Genomic DNA, 26054 nt, shown 5'->3' with positions numbered 1-26054 from the left:
AACACTGGGACCATATTCAGGAATGGGTTTGGAGTTTTTTTTTTCTTGTTTCTTTCTGTTGTGTCGGGAGGTTGGCTGTATTTTTTGACTTGTTTTGTTGTGTTTTTTTTCTCTGGCTATTGTATACCATCATTGGTGGGTAACAATCATTTTATCATTTAAGGATTTCACTAACACGTTTTTTTGGATTTACAACAAATAGCAATTTATTTTTGGACACTTGTTTCTCTTTTTGTTTTCCTTGGTGAAGCAAGGGATGGGTTCAATTGCTCGGGGTCCCAGTGTGTAGTCCAGGACGTTTGGGTCCCCCACGGATCCTTGATGGGGGAAATCATTTTCCTCGATTTCTGGAACAGGGGAAAGGACAATTAATCGTCAAGTTCCAAGCTAATCGTTCTATATTGTGCTAGTGATTGACTGAAGTAAAGAAGGTATAACTGTTCTAATTTCACAACAGCACATGTAGTCGTTGATGACTAAAACACCCTTCATGGAAACATTTTTGATAATGCTTCCTGTGGACAAATAAACACATTAATAGTCAATTCCTATGTGACTAAGGAATAATTTCAGAGACAAACTTTACCATTATATATATATATATATATATATATATATATATATATATATATATATATATATATATATATATATATATATATATATTCTTTTTACTGAAAAAATTCTCATTAAAAATAATTGGCGACTCCAAATTAAATTATATATATATATATATATATATATATATATATATATATATATATATATATATATATATATATTATTTTTAATGAGAAATCTTTTCGACACCATGTTTGTTAAAAAAATAAATGTAACCCCTTGTGACAGGGTGACTGGGGGGTGACGTCAGGCAGAGGCAGGAAGGTAAATAATCTGACACCAAATACTGCAGATTTCCAAACAAAAAGACGCGGTGCAGCATTTTTATTAACAAAAACAAATAAAATATTCAAACAAAAACACTGTGCTCACAGAGCAAAATAAATAGTTAAACAGAACAAAATCACGAACACAAAAATAAATAATAATACAGGTCAGGCTGGGCTGTATCCTTCACTGTTCCTGTAACTGTTTTTAATTTTAGTTTTCACACTCTCTCGTTCCTCTCGCTCTCTCTGCTCCTAAAACACCCACCCCGAGTGCCGAGAGCTGTAGGCTTTTATATTAGTGACCGAGGCATTACCTATCTATTATTTAATAATCCCCCGGTCACATTCTGCACGGGTTTTCTAATTATTCCTGGCAGAGGACGAGCACCAATCTCGCCTCTGCCAGAATACGTTTACATAAAACAAAACAAAACAATAACAAAACCCACGGCGCTCGCCGTCATTTAAAATACATAACTAAACACAGAAATAATAACAGAACACACGGCGCCTCGCCGTCATAAATAATAAATACATAAACAAACACAAAATAACACAGGGGCGGAGGGGGAACCCCCGTTCTGAAAATAAATAAACAAATGAATGTACAGGGCACCTCGCCCTGTTACACCCCTTCTCTGTGGAGGCCCTTGTGATAACCTGTGCTACAGGCATATTTTTTTTTTAATTTGGGACTCTCCTGGCTTGCATATAAATTACTCTGTTCCTTTTCAGGTACCCCTGGTAAACTATACAGTGCCTATAGAAAGACTACACGCCCTTGAACTTTTTTCACATTTTATTGAGTTTCATGCATTTAAATGAGGATTTTTCCCACTTATCTATACACCATACTCTACATTGTTAAGGGGGGAAAAGTTTTTATTGAGAAAAAAATTATATATTAAAAATACAAAACTGAAAGATCATAATTGGATAAGTCTCCACCCCCCTGAGTTAATACTTGGTGGAAGCACCTTTGACAGCAATTACAGCTGTGAGTGTTGGGATAGGTCTCTACCAACTTTGCATACCTAGATTTGGCAATATTTGACCATTCTTCTTTACAAAACTGTTCAAGCTCTGTCAAGTTCCTTGGGAAGCGTTGATGGACAGCAATCTTCAAGTCATGCCACAAATTTCCGATTGGATTTAGGTCGGGGCTTTGACTGGGCCACTCAAGGACATTTACCTTTTTGTTCCTTAGCCACTCCAGTGTAGCTTTGGCTGTGTGCTTTGGGTCGTTGTCATGCTGAAAGGTGAACTTCCGTCCCAGTTTCAGCTTTCTTGCAGAAGGCAGCAGGTTTTCCTCAAGGACTTCTCTGCTTCACAGTAGGGATGGTGTTCTTTGGGTGATGCGCTGTGTTGGGTTTGCGCCAAACATAACGCTTTGCATTTAGGCCAAAAAGTTCAATTTTAGTTTTGTCAGACCACAAAACTTTTTGCCACATGGCTACAGAATCTCCTGAGTGTTTTTTTGCATACTTCAAACGGGATTCAAGGTGGGCTTTCTTGAGTAAAGGCTTCCTTCCTGAAAGCGTAGCGTTTCAGCTCTCACCTGCTACTTCCTGAGCCTGTGCTTCTGGTCTGTGACGTCACCACACCTCACCACTGCATGCCATCCTTCACAGTTGGGTGAATGCAGTTTATCAAAGTCTCAGATTCTGAATAAGATGCTCAGTAACCCCCAGCAGTACCATGATTTCTTTACCCATCGTGATGTGGAGTGTGGTGATGTTCCACGCAGAATTTCAAGTGGTCTAGTTGAGATAGCATGGTACCTTCCTTGTGGAGAGACAAACCTGGACATCTTTCCAGAACCTGTAGCTGTTGCCAACCTTCGTGGAGACATTAGTTCATTTGACAAACAATTTTCCTTCTAATGTCACATATCATTGGCAGTCTTTGTTTTTTTATAATATCACAGAGATTGAGGGCCATCCCTTGTTAGAAAAACAAGGAGCCAAATTGTTTTAGGTTAAAAATTGTTCAGAGAAGACACAGGAAAATAATGATCCTCTGAATAACTTGGAATAAGTATTAAAATTTAAAAAAAAAAAAACATCAAATTATTTTAAAGAAGCAGATGAATGAAGCAGACATTGTGAAGAAACTGCACTCAACTATGAAGGACGTCCTTGGAAACCCACAAAACATGACATTAGAAGGAACATTCAAAGCTGCACTTAACTTAGGGATTGCTGTAGATGAAGAATGTACTAAATGTCAGAAAGCTAAGGAAAGTGCTGAAGAAATAACATCTGGAATCAAAGATGTGGTGCAATATAAAGAGAAGCACTTACCTTTACCTTACCGGGCAGCAGTGTGGAGTAGTGGTTAGGGCTCTGGACTCTTGACCGGAGGGTCGTGGGTTCAATCCCAGGTGGGGGGACACTGCTGCTGTACCCTTGAGCAAGGTACTTTACCTAGATTGCTCCAGTAAAAACCCAACTGTATACATGGGGAATTGTATGTTAAAATAATGTGATTTCTTGTAACAATTGTAAGTCGCCCTGGATAAGGGCGTCTGCTAAGAAATAAATAATAATAATAATACAAGGGAAAATTTGTAGGCATTGGCTAAAATAGAAAAGGAGGAATGCAGTCTATGGAAAGCAGAAGACCAGTCTATTGAAGCCTATAAGACAAGACTGCAAACAGAGAAACAGAACCTACGCCAAAAACAAATCGGGTCAAATAAAACTAAAGCAATGGAGTGTTTCATCACTGCCATATCCAATGAAAGCAAAGAAGAACAATCCTATTTTTTAAAGTGGTTGAGAATCAACTTGGATGCTACAGCAAGAACAAGACTTTCAGTTCTTCGTGACGAATACAAAAAAACAAGTTGCAATTTCTCAGAGAATAAAGTATTGCATTTCTGGATGAACAAATATCAAACAGCTCTTTAGGAATCGAGCATTTCATGCGTGAGATGGTGCAGCTTTACGAAGCAGTGAGCTACCTTCCTGAGAATGCTAAATACAGTCAGCAGTTTAAACATCTTCCCGGTCTGGGTGCTGATCTGCTGTTGGATGGCTTCCCTCTTGAGCTGGTGGATGGAGATACATCAAACATCCCCCTGAAATGGGTGAGTGGTGTTCTAACTGAACTCCATAAGAAAGTCCAACACAAGAGCAGGATGCTGGTTGTCACAGTGCTGGGAGTCCAAAGCACTGGGAAGTCTACTCTCCTCAACACCATGTTTGGGGTTCATTTTGCAGTCAGCAGTGGCAGATGCACAAGAGGTGCTTTCATGATATTTATTAGAGTAAAATCTTATAAAAGAGCTGAATTGTGAGTTTAACTTGGTAATTGACAATGAAGGTCTCAAATGTCCAGAAATGGTGTCAATTTAGTGGAATGCTACAGAGTCACCTTTGAGAGCAACATTAAAGCTCTTAGGATTGAAATTGAAAACTTTTTGACAAACATGTTGACAGCAGCTATTGACTTTCAAAAAGGAATGCAGAAGGTACATGAAATCAATTTGAAACACAAAGCCATGTGTGACAGGGTGACTGAGCGGTGTGACGTCACGGCAGAAGCAGGAAGGGAAAAAATACTGACACCACCAGGCAAGTACTGCAGTTTAAAGTGACGTTTGCCGTTTTTATTAAGCCAAACAACAAAAATAAAATATTTAAACAAAAAGACTTTGCTCACAGAGCGAAAGTAAAAGGTTTAAATATAAACAAGTCTCGAACACAAGTAATAAGAAAACCCAGGTCAGGCTGAGCAAATGCCTTTACTGTTCCTGGAGTTTTAAGTTTAGTTTCGTTTCGTTTTTGCTCTTCAATCGCCGTCTCTCCACTCTCGTTCCTCTCTCCTTGCAACACCCACCCGGAGCTAGAGAGCTGCAGCCTTTTTATATCAATCTGCACGAGTTTATTAATTACTTCTGTGGATGAGACTACCCATCCACGCTACAAACAAATCGGCTACGCCGTCAAAATACAAAACAATAACAAAATATGCGGTGCTTCGCCGTCATATAAATTACAATACAAAATTATAATAAACAAATACAAAATAACACAGGGGTGGAGGGGTACCCCGTTCTAAAAATAAACAAACAAAACAATGTACAGGGCACCTCGCCCTGTTACACCATGTTAGAAGAGGAAGTATTGAAGCTGCTTTCAAAGTGCAGGGAAAGGAATTGAAAGAAGAATTTGAAAACATGTGGAAAACAACAGTGTCTGCATTGAACTTTAAAGGTTTAGAGGAGCAAAACATTGTATTAAATGTTAACAGCCAACAGAGAAAACATTTAGAAAGACACGTAGGTCTTGTTAACATAGTGTTAAATGAGACCACAGATTTGACTAAAGTTGGAAATGTACAGTTTAATGTAATTGATGAACACTTCAATTGTGCAGGGCCCCAGCAATCAATTCCTGTTCATGGTAAGGAAGAAGCAAATATGAAGTCACAGTCTGTAATACACTGGAGAGAGTTCATATTAGACAAGAAAGGCAGTCAAACCTACATTAAGACCTACACCAGAGAGCTGTTAGAAATGATAGATGACAAGCTGAAGGATATTGACAATACCAAAGCCATGTTTGAAGTTGATCTAAAGCTGCACATCTGTGGATTTGCTGCCAGAGAATTCCAGAGAGATGCACAAAGATTTCATTGCAGCCAATGATCCTCAGAAACATCTGGAAAAGTCTAAACTGCCGTACTTTTGTGACTTCATAGATCTTTACCATGAGAAAGATCAGTGCAAGCAGAAGGCAGAAAAATTTACAAAGCGCTGCCTTGAGCCTGCAGTAAGGGATTATGTCATTAAAACCCATTGGGATGGACATTGTAGATGAAATGGTGACTGGTACTTTGTCAAGACTTTGTCAAGACTTGGATATTTGACTATTTGCGAGCAGTTCTCTAAAGATGGAATCTTTCAGAATTAGAAGTGAAACGCCTTGAAAAAATAAGAAAGGAAATAAAAGCAGCTATTATGAAAGAAAGTATCTCAAAACATGGAAGCAAACCCATTATTGAAAATATCTGCAGTACTCTAAACCGTGATATTGTGATTTCCATTCCAGCCCCAGGAGGAGCTGTTCAAGAGGATGTTTGGTTGTGGAAAGCAGTGTCCATTCTGCAAGGTGCCCTGTGAGGCAGGAGGAATGTACCACACACAACACCATGCATCAGTGCATCGACCACAAGGGCTGGGAACATACAGATATGTAACCAGCAAGAAACTAACAGAGAATGTGTGTACGTCTGATGTATTCAGTGAAAGGAAATTTCAGAACAGTGACACAAAGTGGGAGTCTCATCCCTATAAAGACTATCGGGAATTCTACCCCGAGTGGTACATTGCCCTGGATCCCAGTATTGAAGCCTCTGACTACTGGAAGTACGTGCTGACTACATTCAATAAACAATTTGCAGTGGAGTATAAATCACAGCCTGCTGATGTTCCTGAAGAATGGAAACACATAACACAGGAACAGGCACTGAAGAGTATAAATGAGCTGTTTAAAATTAAATTAGTACAGTAAATTAGATTGAATCGCCAGGCTGTCAGCAGAAACGGAATCAAAGGATATCTTTAAATAAACATAAATGTTTTTAATGATAGAATACAAATGTTAGGTAAGGGCTTGGTGGAAATTCTCTTTGATCTCAGGTAGGGGATTCTAAGTTTCCAATATTGTTTTTTCACGTCAATATTGAAAACTATTCCCTCAAGGATGTTTATTTAACCTCCTCAGTCTAAATGTACAATATACTATACATTTTTAATTTGATTTTTGCATTGCACAGATCAGTAGTATGGCAGCCAGGTCTGTATGTGCAGTTAGCTAGCAGACACAGGGCAATGCAAGGCAGGACTACACCCTGGACGGGATGCCAGTCCATCACAGGGCACCACACACTCACTCACTCACATAGAGGGCAATTTAGACTGACCAATCAACCTTAACAGCATGTCTATGGACTGTCGGAGAAAACCCACAATGCGAACACGGGGAGAACATGCAAACTCCACACAGACAGACCCCTAGGCCGGAATCGAACCCAGGACCCTGGAGCTGTGCCGCCCCTAAGAAGAAATAATAATAAAATAATAAAATAGACTAGCTACCTACAAGATGAACAGGCTCCAAACCACAAAACCAGAAGGTGAGTCTATCTCCTTCATTCTCACAGCATGTTCAAAACTATTCAGCTAACCACATGAAACAGAACGTCTGGCCATCTAAAAACAAAGGTTAAAGAAACCGCAGTGCTGCTCATCTTGAAAGTAGAATACGAGTGAGAGAATGAGAGGTGTTAGGACTAAAAGAAAGAACAAGCAAAAACACATGATCTTGAACACAAAGGGCAGCAGTGTGGAGCACTGGTTAGGGGGGCTCTGGACTCCTGACCTTGAGTGGGGGTTCAATCCCTGTTAGGATTGATACAGACAGAGCTAGCTACTGTAGATAGACCCTTGAGCAAGCAGGCAAGAACTTTACCTCTTATATTGCTCTAGTGAAAATCCAACTGTATAAAAGGGTAATTGTAGGTGCAGGGCACCACACACACACACACAGGCAGGCACACACACACACAGGGAGGCACACACACACACAGGGAGGCACACACACAAACAGGCACGTACACATACAGACAGGCACACAGACAGAGGCAGGAACACACACACACACACACAGACACACACACACAGAGACAGGTGCACACAGGCGCACACACACAGAGACAGGCGCACACACTCAGAGTCACACACACACATACAGATAGACACAGACAGAGACACACATGCACAAACAGGCACACACACACAAACAGACAGGCACACACACACAGACAGGCACGCACACAGAAAGACACACACACACACACACAGACAGACACACACACATACACACAAACAGGCACGCAAACAGAAAGACACACAGAGACAAACACAGACAGGCACACACACACAATCACACACACAAGAACACAAACACAAACAGACACACACATGCACACACAGTCGTGCGCACAAACACACACAGAGGCACACACACAGAGACAGGCACGCACACACACAAGCAGGCACACAGACAGAGAGGCAGGAACACACACACACAGAGGCAGACACACACAGAGGCAGGCACACACAGATAGGTGTACACACACACACAGACAGCCAGACACACACAGATAGGCACACACACAGAGACAGGCAGACACACAGATAGGCAAGCACACACAAACACAGACGGACAAACACAGACAGATAGGCGCACACACACACACAGGCACACACACACACACAGACAGACAGGCACACACAGACACACACTGTCACACACACTCAGACAGACAGGCACACACAGACACACACGGTCGCACACACAGAGACATGCGCGCACACACAGACGATAGGCACACACACACAGGCAGGGACACACTCACAGACAGGCGCACACACACAAAGACAGGCACACACACACAGACAGGCAGGCACACATAGGCAGGCAAACACACACACAGACATAGGCAGGCACACACACAGAGACAGGCAGGGAAACACACACAGATAGGCACACACACAGCAAGGTACACACACACAGACAGGCTCACACACAGCAAGGTACACACACACACACAGACAGGCACAAACACAGACAGGCGCACACACACACACAGGCAGGCACACAGACAGAGAGGCAGGCACACACACACACAGGCATGCAGAGACACACAGAGACAAACACAGACAGGCACACGCACACAAACAAACAGGCACACAGACTCACAGACAGGCAAATACACACACAGAGAAGCACACACACAGAGAGGCAGGCACACACACACAGACAAGCGCACACACACACAGACAGACAGGCAAACACACACACACAAACACACACACAACCAGGCACACACACACAAACAGGCAAACACACACAGACAGGCACACACACAGAAACAGGCACACATACTCACCGACAGGGACATACACACAGACAGGCACACACACAGAGACAGACACACACACAGACAGGCACACACACACACAGGCACACACAGGCACACACAAGAACACATACACACAAACAGACACACATGCACACAGTCAAGCACACACATGCACACACAGTCGTGCGCACAAACACACAGGCACACACACACACACACACAGAGGCACACACACAGAGACAGGCACACACACAGACAGGCACGCACACAGAAAGACACACAGAGACACACACACAGACAGGCACACACACAGAGACAGGTGGACATAAGCGTGCACACACACAGGCACGCACACATATAGATAGGCACACACACAGACACACAGGCAGGCACACACACAGACAAGCGCACACACACACACAAGCAGGCACACAGACAGAGGCAGGAACACACACACAGAGGCAGACACACACATATATAGGTATACACACATACAGATAGACAAGCACACACACATAGATGGACAAACACAGACAGATAGGCACACACATACACAGACAGGCAGGCACACACATACACAGACAGGCACACACTCACACACACACACACACACACAAACAGGCACACACAGACACACACGGTCGCACACACACAGAGACATGCGCGCGCACACACACACAGACAGGCGCGCACACACACAGAGACAGGCACACACACATACACACAGGCACACACTCACAGACAGGCACACACACACAAAAACAGGCACACACACACAAAGACAGGCACACACACACACAGACAGGCAAAAACACACACACAGACAGGCACACACACACACACACACATACACAGACAGACACACACAGACAGGCACACACACACACACAGCCAGGCATACACACACAGGAACACACACACAGACATATGCAGGCACACACACAGAGACAGGCATGCACACACACAGACAGACAGGAAAACACACACAGATAGGCACACACACACAGACAGGCACAAACACAGACAGGTGCACACACACACACACACACAGAGGCAGGTACACACACACAGACAGGCAAACACACACACATACGCACACACACAACCACGCACACAGACACACACAGCTAGGCACACACACATAGAAGAGGCACACACACAGGCACAGACAGGCACACACACAGACACACACTCACACACACAGACAGGCAGGCACACACACACAGACAGACAGGCACACACACACACACAGACAGGCACACAGACACACAGACACACACAGAGACAGGCACACACACACAGACAGGCACACACACACATAGAAGAGGCACACACACAGACACAGACAGGCACACACACAGGCACACACACACATACAGACAGACAAACACACACACAGACAGGCACACACAGAAAGGCGCACACACACACACACACGATAGGCACAGACACACATACAGGCACACACACACACACTTTGACAGGCACACACACAGACAGGCACAGACACATACACACAGGCACACACACAGACAGGCACACACACACTTTGACAGGCACACACACACACATACAGACACACACAGACAGGCACACACACACAAACAGACACACACAGAGACAGGAACACACACACAGACAGGCACACACACACACACAGACACTCACAGACAGGTACACACACACAGACAGGCAAACACACACACACACACACACACACACAACCAGGCACACAGACACACACAGCCAGGCACACACACATAGAAGAGGCACACACACAGGCACAGACAGGCACACACACAGACACACACTCACACACACACAGACAGGCAGGCACACACACAAACACAACCAGGCACACACACACACACACACAAACAGGCACAGACAGGCACACACAGACACACACTCACACACACAGACAGGCAGGCACACAGACACACAGACATACACACACACAGACACACACAGAGACAGGCACACACACACATAGACAGGCACACATACATAGAAGAGGCACACACACAGACACAGACAGGCACACACACAGACACACACACACAGACACACACAGAGACAGGTACACACACACATAGACAGGCACACACACAAAGAAGAGGCACACACACAGACAGACAGGCACACAAAGACACACACGGTCGCACACACAGAGAGACATGCGTGCACACATACACAGACAGGCGTGCACACACACAGAGACAGGCACACACACATACACACAGGCACACACTCACAGACAGGCGCACACACACAAAGACAGGCACACACACACACAGACAGGGAAACACACACACACAGACAGGCACACACACACACATACACAAACAGACACACACAGACAGGCACATACACACAGGAACACACACACAGACATAGACAGGCACAAACACAGGCAGGCAGGCACACACACACACACACAGAGGCAGGTACGCACACATAGAGAGGCAGGCACACACAAACAGGCACACAAACAGAAAGACACACAGAGACAAACACAGACAGACACACACACAAGCACACACTCACACTCACAGACAGGCAGGCACACACACACACAGACAGGCACACAGACACACAGACACACACAGAGACAGGCACACACACACAGACAGGCACACACACACATAGAAGAGGCACACACACAGACACAGACAGGCACACACACAGGCACACACACACACATACAGACAGACAAACACACACACAGACAGGCACACACAGAAAGGCGCACACTCACACACACACGATAGGCACAGACACACACACAGGCACACACACAGACAGGCACACACACACTTTGACAGGCACACACACACACATACAGACACACACAGACAGGCACACACACACAAACAGACACACACAGAGACAGGAACACACACACAGACAGGCACACACACACACACAGACACTCACAGACAGGTACACACACACAGACAGGCAAACACACACACACACACACACACACACAACCAGGCACACAGACACACACAGCCAGGCACACACACATAGAAGAGGCACACACACAGGCACAGACAGGCACACACACAGACACACACTCACACACACACAGACAGGCAGGCACACACACAAACACAACCAGGCACACACACACACACACACAAACAGGCACAGACAGGCACACACAGACACACACTCACACACACAGACAGGCAGGCACACAGACACACAGACATACACACACACAGACACACACAGAGACAGGCACACACACACATAGACAGGCACACATACATAGAAGAGGCACACACACAGACACAGACAGGCACACACACAGACACACACACACAGACACACACAGAGACAGGTACACACACACATAGACAGGCACACACACAAAGAAGAGGCACACACACAGACAGACAGGCACACAAAGACACACACGGTCGCACACACAGAGAGACATGCGTGCACACATACACAGACAGGCGTGCACACACACAGAGACAGGCACACACACATACACACAGGCACACACTCACAGACAGGCGCACACACACAAAGACAGGCACACACACACACAGACAGGGAAACACACACACACAGACAGGCACACACACACACATACACAAACAGACACACACAGACAGGCACATACACACAGGAACACACACACAGACATAGACAGGCACAAACACAGGCAGGCAGGCACACACACACACACACAGAGGCAGGTACGCACACATAGAGAGGCAGGCACACACAAACAGGCACACAAACAGAAAGACACACAGAGACAAACACAGACAGACACACACACAAGCACACACTCACACTCACAGACAGGCAGGCACACACACACACAGACAGGCACACAGACACACAGACACACACAGAGACAGGCACACACACACAGACAGGCACACACACACATAGAAGAGGCACACACACAGACACAGACAGGCACACACACAGGCACACACACACACATACAGACAGACAAACACACACACAGACAGGCACACACAGAAAGGCGCACACTCACACACACACGATAGGCACAGACACACACACAGGCACACACACACACACTTTGACAGGCACACACACACAGACAGGCACAGACACATACACACAGGCACACACTTTGACAGGCACAGACAGGCACACACACACACTTTGACAGGCACACACACACACATACAGACAGACACACACAGACAGGCACACACACACAAACAGGCACACACAGAGACAGGAACACACACACACAGACAGGCACACACACACACAGACACTCACAGACAGGCACATACACAAAGACAGGCACACACACACACACACACACAGAGAGGCAGGCACACACAGGCAGGTAGGCAAGCACACACACACACAACCAGGCACACACACACAGAGCCAGGCACACACAGACAGGCACACACAAAGAGAGGCACACACACACAAACAGGCACACACACACACAAACAGGCACACACATCCACACAGTCAGGCACACACACACACGCACAGGCACACACACAGAGACAGGCACACACACACACACACATAAGCACACACACAGACAGGCAGGCACACTCACAGACAGGCACACACACACACACACACACACACACAGGCAGGCAGGCAAACAAACACACACACAGCCAGGCACACATAGACAGGAACACACACACAGACAGGAACACACCCACAGACAGGCACACATACAGACACACACAGACAGAGACAGGCACACCCACATACAAACAGGCACACCCACACACAAACAGGCACACACACACAAACAGGCACACACAAACAGACACACACACCGACAGTCACACACACACACAGAGGCAAGGAGAGGCAAGGCCCCGCTCAGGAGAGAGGCAAGGCCCCGCTCAGGAGAGAGGCAAGACCCCGCTTATGAGAGAGGCAAGACACCCGCTTAGGAGAGAGGCAAGACCCCCGCTTAGGAGAGAGGCAAGGCCCCGCTCAGGAGAGAGGCAAGGCCCCGCTTAGGAGAGAGGCAAGACCCCGCTTAGGAGAGAGGCAAGACACCCGCTTAGGAGAGAGGCAAGACACCCGCTCAAGAGAGAGGCAAGGCCCCGCTCAGGAGAGAGGCAAGACCCCGCTTAGGAGAGAGGCAAGACACCCGCTTAGGAGAGAGGCAAGACACCCGCTCAGGAGAGAGGCAAGGCCCCGCTCAGGAGAGAGGCAAGGCCCCGCTCAGGAGAGAGGCAAGGCCCTGCTCAGGAGAGAGGCAAGGCCCCGCTCAGGAGAGAGGCAAGACACCCGCTCAGGAGAGAGGCAAGACACCCGCTCAGGAGAGAGGCAAGGCCCCGCTCAGGAGAGAGGCAAGGCCCCGCTCAGGAGAGAGGCAAGGCCCCGCTCAGGAGAGAGGCAAGGCCCCCGCTCAGGAGAGAGGCAAGACCCCCGCTCAGGAGAGAGGCAAGGCCCCGCTCAGGAGAGGCAAGGCCCCGCTCAGGAGAGAGGCAAGGCCCCGCTCAGGAGAGAGGCAAGGCCCCCGCTCAGGAGAGAGGCAAGGCCCCCGCTCAGGAGAGAGGCAAGGCCCCGCTCAGGAGAGAGGCAAGACCCCCGCTTAGACGCAAAGTCCAGAGATATTTTTTCCTTGTCTTAGGTCTCATTGGCACGCTTCCATAGAAATCCATTTCTTTACTAATACCTCTTGGAGTAAAAAGGTTGCTATATCCTTCTAATCATTATCTGTTTGTTAATGTCACTACTGTATGTCTAATTCACTTTTATAAAACTGTATAAAATATATTGTTAGTACATATATATGTGCAGACATCACTTGGACCATGGAATGGGAATCACAAGCATTCACAAACAAGTTCCTTGTGACAAACCCCTCTAGTCTACCTGCCAGCTTTGAACTGCCACGGCAAGAGCAGTCCCTGCTAAACAAGCTCAAGACAGGCCAAGACCCCTGTGCAGCCATCCAGCAGCACTGAGGCTTCAGTGCAAACCCTTTGTGCACTTGTGGAGAGACACAAACAATGTTGCACATCATCGAGGAGTGCCCCCTTTACAAACTAAGAGGTGGATTCATAACTTTGAACTCAGCAAACCAGGAGGCAATTACTTGGCTTTGCGGATTTGCAGTTGCTAAATAAATAAAGAACATGAGAATGTTTACAAACGAGAGGAGGCCATTCAGCCCATCTTGCTCGTTTGGTTGTTAGTAGCTTATTGATCCCAGAATCTCATCAAGCAGCTTCTTGAAGGATCCCAGGGTGTCAGCTTCAACAACATTACTGGGGAGTTGGTTCCACACCCTCACAATTCTCTGTGTAGAAAAAAGTGCCTCCTATTTTCTGTTCTCTTGGCCTTTCTATCTTCCTTTTTGACTTGTGTTTGCAGTTCCAAGTACTCTTTCTGTGTGCTTTGTTTTTGGTCCCTTTTAAACGCTCTGTAAAGTGCCTTTTTTCGCTGAATATTTTCTTTAATTGATCTATTAAACCATTTTGGCCATTTTGTTTTAGATTTAGATTTGTCTACTTTTGGGATGTAATTGTTTTGCGCCTCTAGTACTACATTTTTAAAAAACAGCCATCCTTTTTCTGTGGAGGTTTTCTCTATTTTACTCCAATCTACTTCTGTTAGTCTCTGTTTCATACCTTCATAGTTGTTAAATGCTTAATAATGCAATACTACAAATTCCTTCCTCACCATACCCTAATGCAGGGGTGGCCAACCCTGGTCCTGGAGAGCCTCAGGGATTCATGTCCAAAGTTACCATTTGTTCCAGCTACTTAGCAGTTAGTGATTTAGAAATACCTATAAAACCCATCCCTACCATATCACTGTTCACTGATATCTGTGCTTGCTGACATGCGTTTTTAGTGTGGGTTGCTCTTGTTGTTTTTATTATGACTGTTTTATGTTTGCTGTAATGATGCTGCCTCTTGGCCAGGTCGCTATTGTAAATGAGAATTGGTTCTCAATTGATTAACCTGGTAAATAAAGGTCTAATGAATAAAATCATTTATATCAATACAACTTTATAATCTGTAGTATTTTGTTCTTCACCTGCTTTATTCCAGTGCACTTGTATATTATCCTGGTGTAGCTATCATTGACACTGTTATCTGCTCTAATGAACTGCCCTGACATTGAGTCATGTGCACTGTGTTTTGTATCTGCTCTTATTAGGACTGAAGTCATTGTATTCTGTATCTTGCTCTTACATTGTAAAGAGATTCTTGAGTAAGGGGATTTTCTGCTAATAAATAAATAATAATATCACCTTGAACTGCCTTTGAACTCTATGATCCCCCACCATCCCCCTCATTTTTAGATGGCGAGGCGTTCTGTTTTATGTGGTTAGCTAAGTAGTTTTGAACATGCTGTGAGAACGAAGGAGATAGACTCACCTTCTGGTTTTGTGGTTTGGAACCTGTTCATTTTGCACTTAGCTAGTCAAGAAGAAGGTGGTCTCTTGATAAGTTCTGCACAGGATTCGGACTACATGGAAACTTTCTTGTGGTTTCAAATGTTCTTTTTGATGAAGACGTCTCACTATATTTTACAACACATGATATTATTATTATTATTATTATTATTATTATTATTATTATTATTATTATTATTATTTCTTAGCAGATTTCTTTACCCGAGTGAATTACAGTTGTCATACAAATACCTAACCCGGCAGACACAGAGCGCAAGGCAGGACTACAGCCTGGACGGGACGCCAGCCCATCGCAGGACATCACACACACTCACACACTCACACAGAAGGCAAATTAGAGTGACCAATCAACCTGAACAGCAGGTCTTTGGACTGTGGGTGGATACCGGAGTACCATGAGAAAACCTACAATGCAAACACGGGGAGAACATGCAAACTCCACACAGACAGACCCCTGAGGCCAGAATCGAATCCAGCGCCCTGGAGCTGTGCCACCCATAAGGAGAAATAATAATAAAATAGACTAGCTACCTACAAGATGAACAGGCTCCACACCAAAAAAAGAGAAGTTGAGTTTACCTCCTTCATTCTCACAGCATGTTCAAAACTATTCAGCTAACCACATGAAACAGAACGCCTGGCCAACTGAAAACAATGGTTAAAGAAACCGCAGTGCTGCTCATCTTGAAAGTAGAATACGAGTGAGAGAATGAGAGGTGTTAGGACTAAAAGAAAGAACAAGCAAAAACACATGATCTTGAACACAAAGGGCAGCAGTGTGGAGCACTGGTTAAGGGGTCTCTGGACTCCTGACCTTGAGTGGGGGTTCAGTCCCTGTTAGGATTGATACAGACAGAGCTAGCTACTGTAGATAGACCCTTGAGCAAGCAGGCAGGAACTTTACCTCTTATATTGCTCTAGTAAAAATCCAACTGTATAAAAGGGTAATTGTAGGTGCAGGTCACCACACACACACACACAGGCAGGCACACACACACACACACACAGACAGGCACACACACACACGCACACACACACAAGCACACACACACCGGCAGGCACACACACACACAGGGAGGCACACACACAGACAGGCGTGCACACACTCAGAGTCACACACACACATACAGATAGACAGAGACAGACAGACACACACACGCACGCACAAACAGGCACACACACACAAACAGACAGGCACACACACAGACAGGCACGCACACAGAAAGACACACATACACACACACACAGACAGACAGACACACACACACACAAACAGGCATGCAAACAGAAAGACACACAGAGACAAACAGAAAGACACACACACAAGCACACACACACAGAGGCAGGCACACACAGATAGGTGTACACACACACAGACAGCCAGACACACACAGATAGGCACACACACAGAGACAGGCACACACACAGATAGGCAAGCACACACACAGATAGGCAAACACACACACACAGACGGACAAACACAGACAGATAGGCACACACACACACACACAGGCACACACACACACACACAGACAGACAGGCACACACAGACACACACGGTCGCACACACAGAGACATGCACGCACACACAGACGATAGGCACACACACACAGGCAGGGACACACTCACAGACAGGCGCACACACACAAAGACAGGCACACACACACACAGGCAGGCACACAGAAAGACACACAGGGACACACACAGACACTCACACAGAGAGGTGCACACACACAGAGGCACACACACACACAGACAGGCGCACACACAGACAGGCGCACACACACTCAGAGAGTCACACACACACACATACAGGCACACAGACAGGCAAATACACACATATAGGTATACACACACATACAGATAGGCACACACAGATAGGCAAACACACACAGACAGGCAAACACACACAGATAGGCACACACACAGGCACAGACAGACACACACACACACACAGACAGGCACACACACACACACACACACAAAAGGGCACACACACAGACAGGCACACAAACACATAGTCGCACACACACAGAGAGACAGGCGCACAGACACACACAATAGGCACACACACATAGAGACAGGCACACACACACAGACAGACTGTCTATCTGTCAATATACTACCAAACTGTATTTAAAGAAAATATAAATATATATAAACAATACACACACCTTACTTCAACACTTGTTGCAACATATGGTATTCTGATCTTGAACACAAAGAGCAGCAGTGTGGAGCACTGGTTAGGGGGGCTCTGGACTCCTGACCTTGAGTGGGGGTTCAATCCCAGTTAGGATTGATACAGACAGAGCTAGCTACTGTAGATAGACCCTTGAACAAGCAGGCAGGTACTTTACCTCTTATATTGCTCTAGTGAAAATCCAACTGTATAAAAGGGTAATTGTAGGTGCAGGGCACCACACACACAGACACACACACACACACGCACACACACACACACACAGGCAGGCACACGCACACACACACACACACACACACAAGGGCACACACACAGACAGGCACACAAACATAGTCGCACACACACAGAGAGACAGGCGCACAGACACACAAACAGTCACACACACACACACACAGGCACACACACAGAAAGGCACACACACACAGACAGACAGGCACACACATACACACAGACAAACACACACACAGACAGGAACACACACACAGGTACACACACACATACAGACAGACACACACACAGACAGGCACACACACAGGCAGACACACAGAGACAGGCACACACACACACACAGTCGCACACACAGAGAGACATGCGTGCGCACACACACAGACAGTCACACACACACACAGACAGGCATGCAGACACACATATGCAGGCAAACACACACACAGGCAGGCACACACACAGAGACAGGCATGCACACACACAGACAGGCAGGCAAGCACACACACACAGATAGGCTCACACGCACAATAACACAGACAGGCACAAACACAGACAGGCGCACACACACACACACAGGCAGGCACACAGACAGAGAGGCAGGCACACACACAAACAGGCACACACACACACAGGCAAACACACACAGCCAGGCACACACACACACACACAGCCAGGTACACACACACACACAGACAGGCACAAACACACACAGGCAGGCACACAGACAGAGAGGCAGGCACACACACACACACACACACACACACACACACACACACACACAGAGGCAGGTACGCATACAAACAGGCACACAAACAGAAAGACACACAGAGACACTCACAGACAGGAACACACACACACAAACAGGCACACACACACAGACAGACACACACAGATACAGACAGGCACACACACACAGACAGACAGGCACACACACACAGACAGACAGGCACACACACACACATACACAGATAGGCATACACACAGACATCTGTACTGTAAAAGGGAAATCAAGTTGTTTTTTGTGTGAATGTTACATGTGGAAAGAGAGCACCACTGACTGCAATTTAATACACACACCTTACTTCAAAAGTTGTCACAGCATATGGGATCCTGATCTTAAACACAAAGGGCAGCAGTGTGGAGTACTGGTTACAGGGGCTCTGGACTCCTGACCGGAGGGTCTTGTGTGGGGGTTCAATCCCAGGTGGGGCGCACACTGCTGCTGTACCCTTGAGCAAGCAGGCAGGTACATTACCTCCTAGATTGGTAGATGGATTTTTACTTGAGCAATCTAGGAGGTAAAGCATCTGCCTGCTTGCTAAAGGGTCTAACTATCTAACTGTATAAAATAGTATTTGTATAAATTGTAAATCGCTCTGGAAAAGGGTGTCTGATAAGAAATCATCCATCCATTATCATAACTGCTTAAACCTTTAGAGGGGTAAACCGGAGCCTAACCCAGCAGACACAGGGCGAAAGGCAGGACTACACCCTGGACGGGACGCCAGCCCATCGCAGGGCACCACACACACACACACACACACACACACACACACACACACACACACACACACACACACGGCAATTTAGAGTGACCAATCAACCTGAACAGCAGGTCTTTGGACTGTGGGAGGAAACCGGAGTACCCAGAGAAAACCCACAATGTGAACACATTGGGGAGAAACAGTATATATGAAGAGCTTCATCCCAAAATGCTCTTATCCATTTGAGCTGTTTTTAATAAATTGATGTTTTTTTTATTTTATTTTAGATAGGCTTCTATTAATTCCTATGTTAGCAGGAACAATAAAACAAACAAGTTACAAGAATTTTGCATGAAGATTTTTACTCTACGTGATGATAAGGCTACTCCTCCAGGAGTAAATCTATAGCAATATCTGGAAATGTGTGGAATTGGCATTTAACTCATTTTGGTGTGAAACTCTTCATATATTAAAACATACAAGTATAAGAAGAATAAGAAAACCACAACAAGACGCCTCTTTCAAACCGTCCCTCCCTCTCAACTCTAATGAATAAAAACCACAGGCTTTTTTACACTCAAGTTACAGTATATATTCTCAGTGCAGCTTGTCTTGTATCAAACTTCATTGAGCATAGGAACTGCTTTCTTTGCCGTGTGACTGAAGTGACCCTCCACTTGAACCCGTGTTGAAAGAGACTCCTCTGCACTGAGTAAGTACTGTACACTGAGACATTTTTTAAAAACGTCACCGCGTTTATGATTCTAAATAAACCTTGTGGTGTTTATTTTATAAACTTTTGACCTTATTTATGATTTGTAATACTCACTGATTATACGCCTCTATTTTCAAAAGGAGCAACGGGCTCGCAAAGCACTTCGTGAGTAGTTTTCAACCCCTGCAATTGATTTCAAGTTCCTTAACATAAGGCAATTTGGCAACTAAATAGCCTGGATTTCTATGTGATATATATCCAGCTGTCTTCAGGATCATTCAATGTAACTCAATGTTCTTTAAAAAAGCAAATGTCCATAATGTTTTCTTTGCATAAATCCATGCAAACATGAAACACTGTAAGACGATCAGTGTTAGATATCGCCAAAACATTTCTGTCCAAAGTTAATTGCATTTTAATGTTTAGGGTGTGAATAATTTTGAACCCGTTGAACCTCTTTTTTTAATAAAAACATGCCCATTTGTTGGAGAAATATATTTTTGCAAAGTCCAATACTGCATGTCTGAATATATTCATATTTTCATTAATTTGTGCAACAAATATTGAATCTACACTTGCATTTATTTTGCTAAAACCCATTATAGTCTATGAAGGGTGTGAATAATCCTGGAGGCACTACTTTTTAAAAACAAATGACAGGGCTAGGTCTATAGTTTAAAGACTTTTTTGTAACCCTGTGCAGCTTCTAAGAAATACCATCATGAGTTATTATGCATTAGTTATTATTCCCTTTCTAAAACAGCGGTGCAAATCTATTGTTGTATGAATAGGGCAGCAGTGTGGAGTAGTGGTTAGTGCTCTGGACTCTTGACCGGAGGGTTGTGGGTTCAATCCCAGGTCGGAGACACTGCACCTGTACCCTTGAGCAAGGTACTTTACCTAGATTGTTCCAGTAAAAACCCAATTGTATAAATGGGTACAACTGTATGTAAAAATAATGTGATATAATTGTATCGCCCTGGATAAGTGCATCTATTAATATTAATACTATTTTAATTAAAGTATTACTTACAGTCTTCATACAAAGAGGGGGGGAGTGGATGCCATACTGTGCATACAGAATTGTGTTAAACAGTTAAGCATTAGAAACTTGTGCAGTGCAGCATTTCATTTTATAAAATGGAATGAGTGATTCCATGGGTGTCGTACGGGACATTCACACAGCTTTTTGGTTGCCGTATCAGAAACTGCTTTTAAATTAAGAAGTCAAAAATGTTTTAGACAAAGTATATTACCAATGTGTAAACTAAGAGTATTAATATAATTAGAATACATGGTCATTATTATGAAATATTTGTTAAAATGTAGGGTGTATTACTTACAGTCTTCACACAACGAGGGGGTGAGGGGCTGCGATGTGTTTCCAGCCATACTGTTGATACAGAATCCATTGGACCTAGAACCAAACGTTTTGTAGTCAATGAGACAAGCTTAGATTAGCCAAACATTATGACATATTCCTATGTTAACTGGGACACATATAGTTACATTGAAAATATTTTTTTCAGAGAGTTATCATCATTTTTAACTATTCAAATATGTCTTCCAAAAGTAAAAAGGATTTAAAAAATATTCAAAGATCTATTTTATTTTTTTCACAATGCAATGTTATTTGTAAATATTTAAATATCTGCAGTTCCTAGAAATCAATGTGAACCTGCTCTGTTAATGGCAGCGGGTGTCATTTTGTATTGTTGTGATGAAAGGCTGACAAAGACAGGAGTAAACCTGCTTTGAATTCAGGAGACTATTTCAGCTTCAATCACTTGTTTGTTTCAGTGACATATTTGAAAAATTTCATCACAGGTCTGGTTCATGTTTTTATTCAAATAACAATAATAACAATAATAATTGAAAAAAAATAATTTTAATGAAGAGTTATTTTTTGAGCGATACATTCATTTTGTCTGGCAACATACAGTAGTGGTTAGGGGTGCTCTGTACTCCTGACGGAGGGTCTTGCGTGGGTTCAATCCCAGGTGGAGTAGTGGTTAGGGGGGCTCTGTACTCCTGACCAGAGGGTCTTGTGTGGGTTCAATCCCAGGTGGAGTAGTGGTTAGGGGAGCTCTGTACTCCTGACCGGAGGGTCTTGTGTGGGTTCAATCCCAGGTGGAGTAGTGGTTAGGGGAGCTCTGTACTCCTGACCGGGGGGTCTTGTGTGGGTTCAATCCCAGGTGGAGTAGTGGTTAGGGGGGCTCTGTACTCCTGACCAGAGGGTCTTGTGTGGGTTCAATCCCAGGTGGAGTAGTGGTTAGGGGGGCTCTGTACTCCTGACCGGAGGGTCTTGTGTGGGTTCAATCCCAGGTGCAGTAGTGGTTAGGGGGGCTCTGTATTCCTGACGGAGGGTCTTGTGTGGGTTCAATCCCAGGTGGAGTAGTGGTTAGGGGGGCTCTGTACTCCTGACGGAGGGTCTTGTGCGGGTTCAGTCCCAGGTGGGACACACACACTACTGTTTTACCCTTGAGCAGGCAGGCTCCTAGATTGCTCCAGTAAAAACAAACCAACTATATAAATGGATAATTGTAAAAATAATAATGTAATATCTTGTACAGTAGTTACAAGTCTCTCTGGATAATGTCGTCTGCTGTAAAATACATTAATTATAATCATTTCCTCTTGCTATGGCTGAATGAAAAGGTAGATTTTTTATTTAAAGAAGAACTCAAGTTCTTTTTTTTGTGTGTGTGTTTTTGTGTCCCATATGTTGCTACAACTGTAAGGTGTGTGTATTGTTTTCAGGGGGCCAAGCAACGGAATTGCTGGAACCCTATTGTTATTCCTCAGATTATTATTCCACCACACACTTCTTTGTGGAAAAATGGTTATAACTTTGGAACTGTTGCACGAAAACTCATGAAAATTGGTATGGTGGTAGAGGCATATAATACCATGTCCTGTATCAGTGTTCTTCACTAATTTTCCGAGGGGGCCACACATACTCATGGCTAGGCATTGTTTTAGATTTATTCAAAGTAAGTTGCTGCATTACAAAACATGGCCGCCACAGGCCAATCAAATGTCAGTTATGGGCCATATGCATATATTTCAGTATAACTTTATGGTAGAATGTAGTGGACTGATGAAACTTCACACAACAGTAGAGGACTATGAGAAGTAATAACTATGACTGAATTAAGATGATTGGGCAATATTTCAATATGTCTGCCAAACCATCTGAACAGATTTGTATGTTCCATAAAATGAACACTGTTTAATAAAAACTGATGAAAGGTAGAAGCATATGCCATATCCATACAGCCATACCTGGCTGCTAACAGCTATATTTATTATTTTTTGACATCCTGAGCACTTTTTTTACACTATTAAATTGCAGTCGTGCTATAGTGCTGTGTTTCAAAGACAGCTTCACATGTTCCCTTCAGAAGAACTTCAGAACTACATTTCTCATCACCCCCATCATGCACACATGAGCCGGAGGATGATGGGAAATGAATTCCTGAAGTTCCTCTACCATCTTGGAATCAGAGCACTGTGTACACTGCAAATTAATAAGTGTAAAAGAAGTGCTCAGGATGTCAACAAAAATCTAATAAAAACAATACGCACACCTTACTTAAACAGTTATAGTAGCAACATATGGGAACATGCAACACACACAACAACAAGCTGAGTTCCCCTTTTAAAAGACAAGATTTGATAAAAGCACAGTATGATCAAACAATGAAAGCACAACACATTTCCTAGTTTTTACAATTTTGTAATCCCTGCATCACTGCAACAACACCTACATTCAATCCTCTTTGTACTTTCTGCAGCTCCAGTCAAAGATGTTGAAGATCTTCTTCTTGGTGTCCTTGGTGCTGATGGCTGCTTCCCACATCCAGTCTGTAAAGAGTTCCTCATCGGGTGGTTCTGATGCTAGTGTCCAGAAGACCTGTGCCCGCCTCTTCCACCCGGAGACTGGGGAGCAGCTGGAGCTGCCGTCCCTCCCAGAGAAGAAGAAGCTGCTGAGGGGAGCTGCTGCTGGGAGTGAAGGAGCCTTCAGCTTCAGCTCCTTCACTGTGATGGACGGGTGTCTGCTCTCTCTGTGGGTTGCAGGTTCCCAAGAATGGGGCCTGGAGTCTCGCTCCTTCCTGAGTGGGGCTTACCTCAACCAGCTGCCTGGTGCTGGGGTCTCCCTGACCAGCTACCAGTGCACCTGCGACCAGGAGAAAAAACAAGTCACGGCCGATTACGAAGATTTTAAAAACAGCCACATTGCAGATGTAAGTCCAAATGATAACAATATGTTCTGCACAAGTGAAATAAAGACAAGATGTATAAATAGAAACGGAAAATGCAAACCAATAAACACTTTTATATTTGCTTCTGAAGATGAGGTAATCGAGGTGTGTAACAGCGAAGGTGATCATGTGTACGATAATGTGTATAAGAGCAAAAAAACATTCAAAATTGTTGTATGCAGGGAGATAAACTATAACAATACGCTGTCCGAATGTTCTTATAAAACAAACAAAATTAGATCAGTTTGTATCTGTTTAGCATGTGGGGGTAGAAAGGGTTGGAAGAAGCCTGTGCATTATAATGGTACTGAATGCAGACCTCCAGCCTTCAGGCTCACAGAGAGAGTTTAAACTCTGCTGTGAAGGATTTGCAGTCTCTACTCAGCAAAATGCTGCGATATACGCTTCAACAGCACCCCCTTGTGGGCATTATTCATTTGTCGTCCCCCTCCCTCTTCCCATATAAGGAGCTGTTCGTCCTAGATTAGAAATAGTTGTATTATCATCTTGTACCAGAATAATGATATTTGTATGAATTTGTGGTAATTGATTATCTTTGGTAATTCCTTTCCTGTTGTTGTGAATGGAAATGCAATAAGACCACATTCCTTTCCCCTGTAAACCGTTTCTATTTTAATGCAATAAAAGCTTTTACAGCAGCAAACAACATTTGATGTGACTCTCTCTCTCTGGTTCTGTGTGTGTGTGTCTGTGTGTGTCTTTGTGTCTGTCTGTATGTGTATGTGTGTGTATTATGTATGTGTGTATATGTGTGTGTGTATGTGTGTGTATGTGTGTGTGTGTCTCTGTGTCTGTGTGTCTGTCTGTCTGTGTGTGTGTATTGTGTATGTACGTGTATATATGTGTGTATGTGTTTGTATGTGTGTAAGTCTGTGTGTGTGTCTGTCTGTGTGTCT

At 44.5% G+C, this 26054-nt stretch overlaps 1 protein-coding gene across 1 annotated transcript in view; it reads left to right on the top strand.

Moving 5' to 3' along the window:
* The window catches only part of LOC117962880 (uncharacterized), a 30474-nt gene extending 4722 nt beyond the window's left edge, over window positions 1-25752 (top strand). Inside the window, exon 2 of the mRNA XM_059017577.1 lies at window positions 24670-25752. Coding sequence (XP_058873560.1) covers window positions 24682-25488 — 807 coding nt within the window. The 5' untranslated portion in view covers window positions 24670-24681 and the 3' untranslated portion in view covers window positions 25489-25752. The remainder of the gene's footprint in view (window positions 1-24669) is intronic.
* The last annotated feature ends 302 nt before the right edge of the window (window positions 25753-26054 follow it).

This window comes from Acipenser ruthenus, chromosome 57, assembly GCF_902713425.1.
Source record: "Acipenser ruthenus chromosome 57, fAciRut3.2 maternal haplotype, whole genome shotgun sequence".
NCBI classification, from domain to species: domain Eukaryota; kingdom Metazoa; phylum Chordata; class Actinopteri; order Acipenseriformes; family Acipenseridae; genus Acipenser; species Acipenser ruthenus.
Note: the sequence above shows the minus strand (reverse complement) of the source record. Positions and strands in the feature narration are given on the sequence as shown.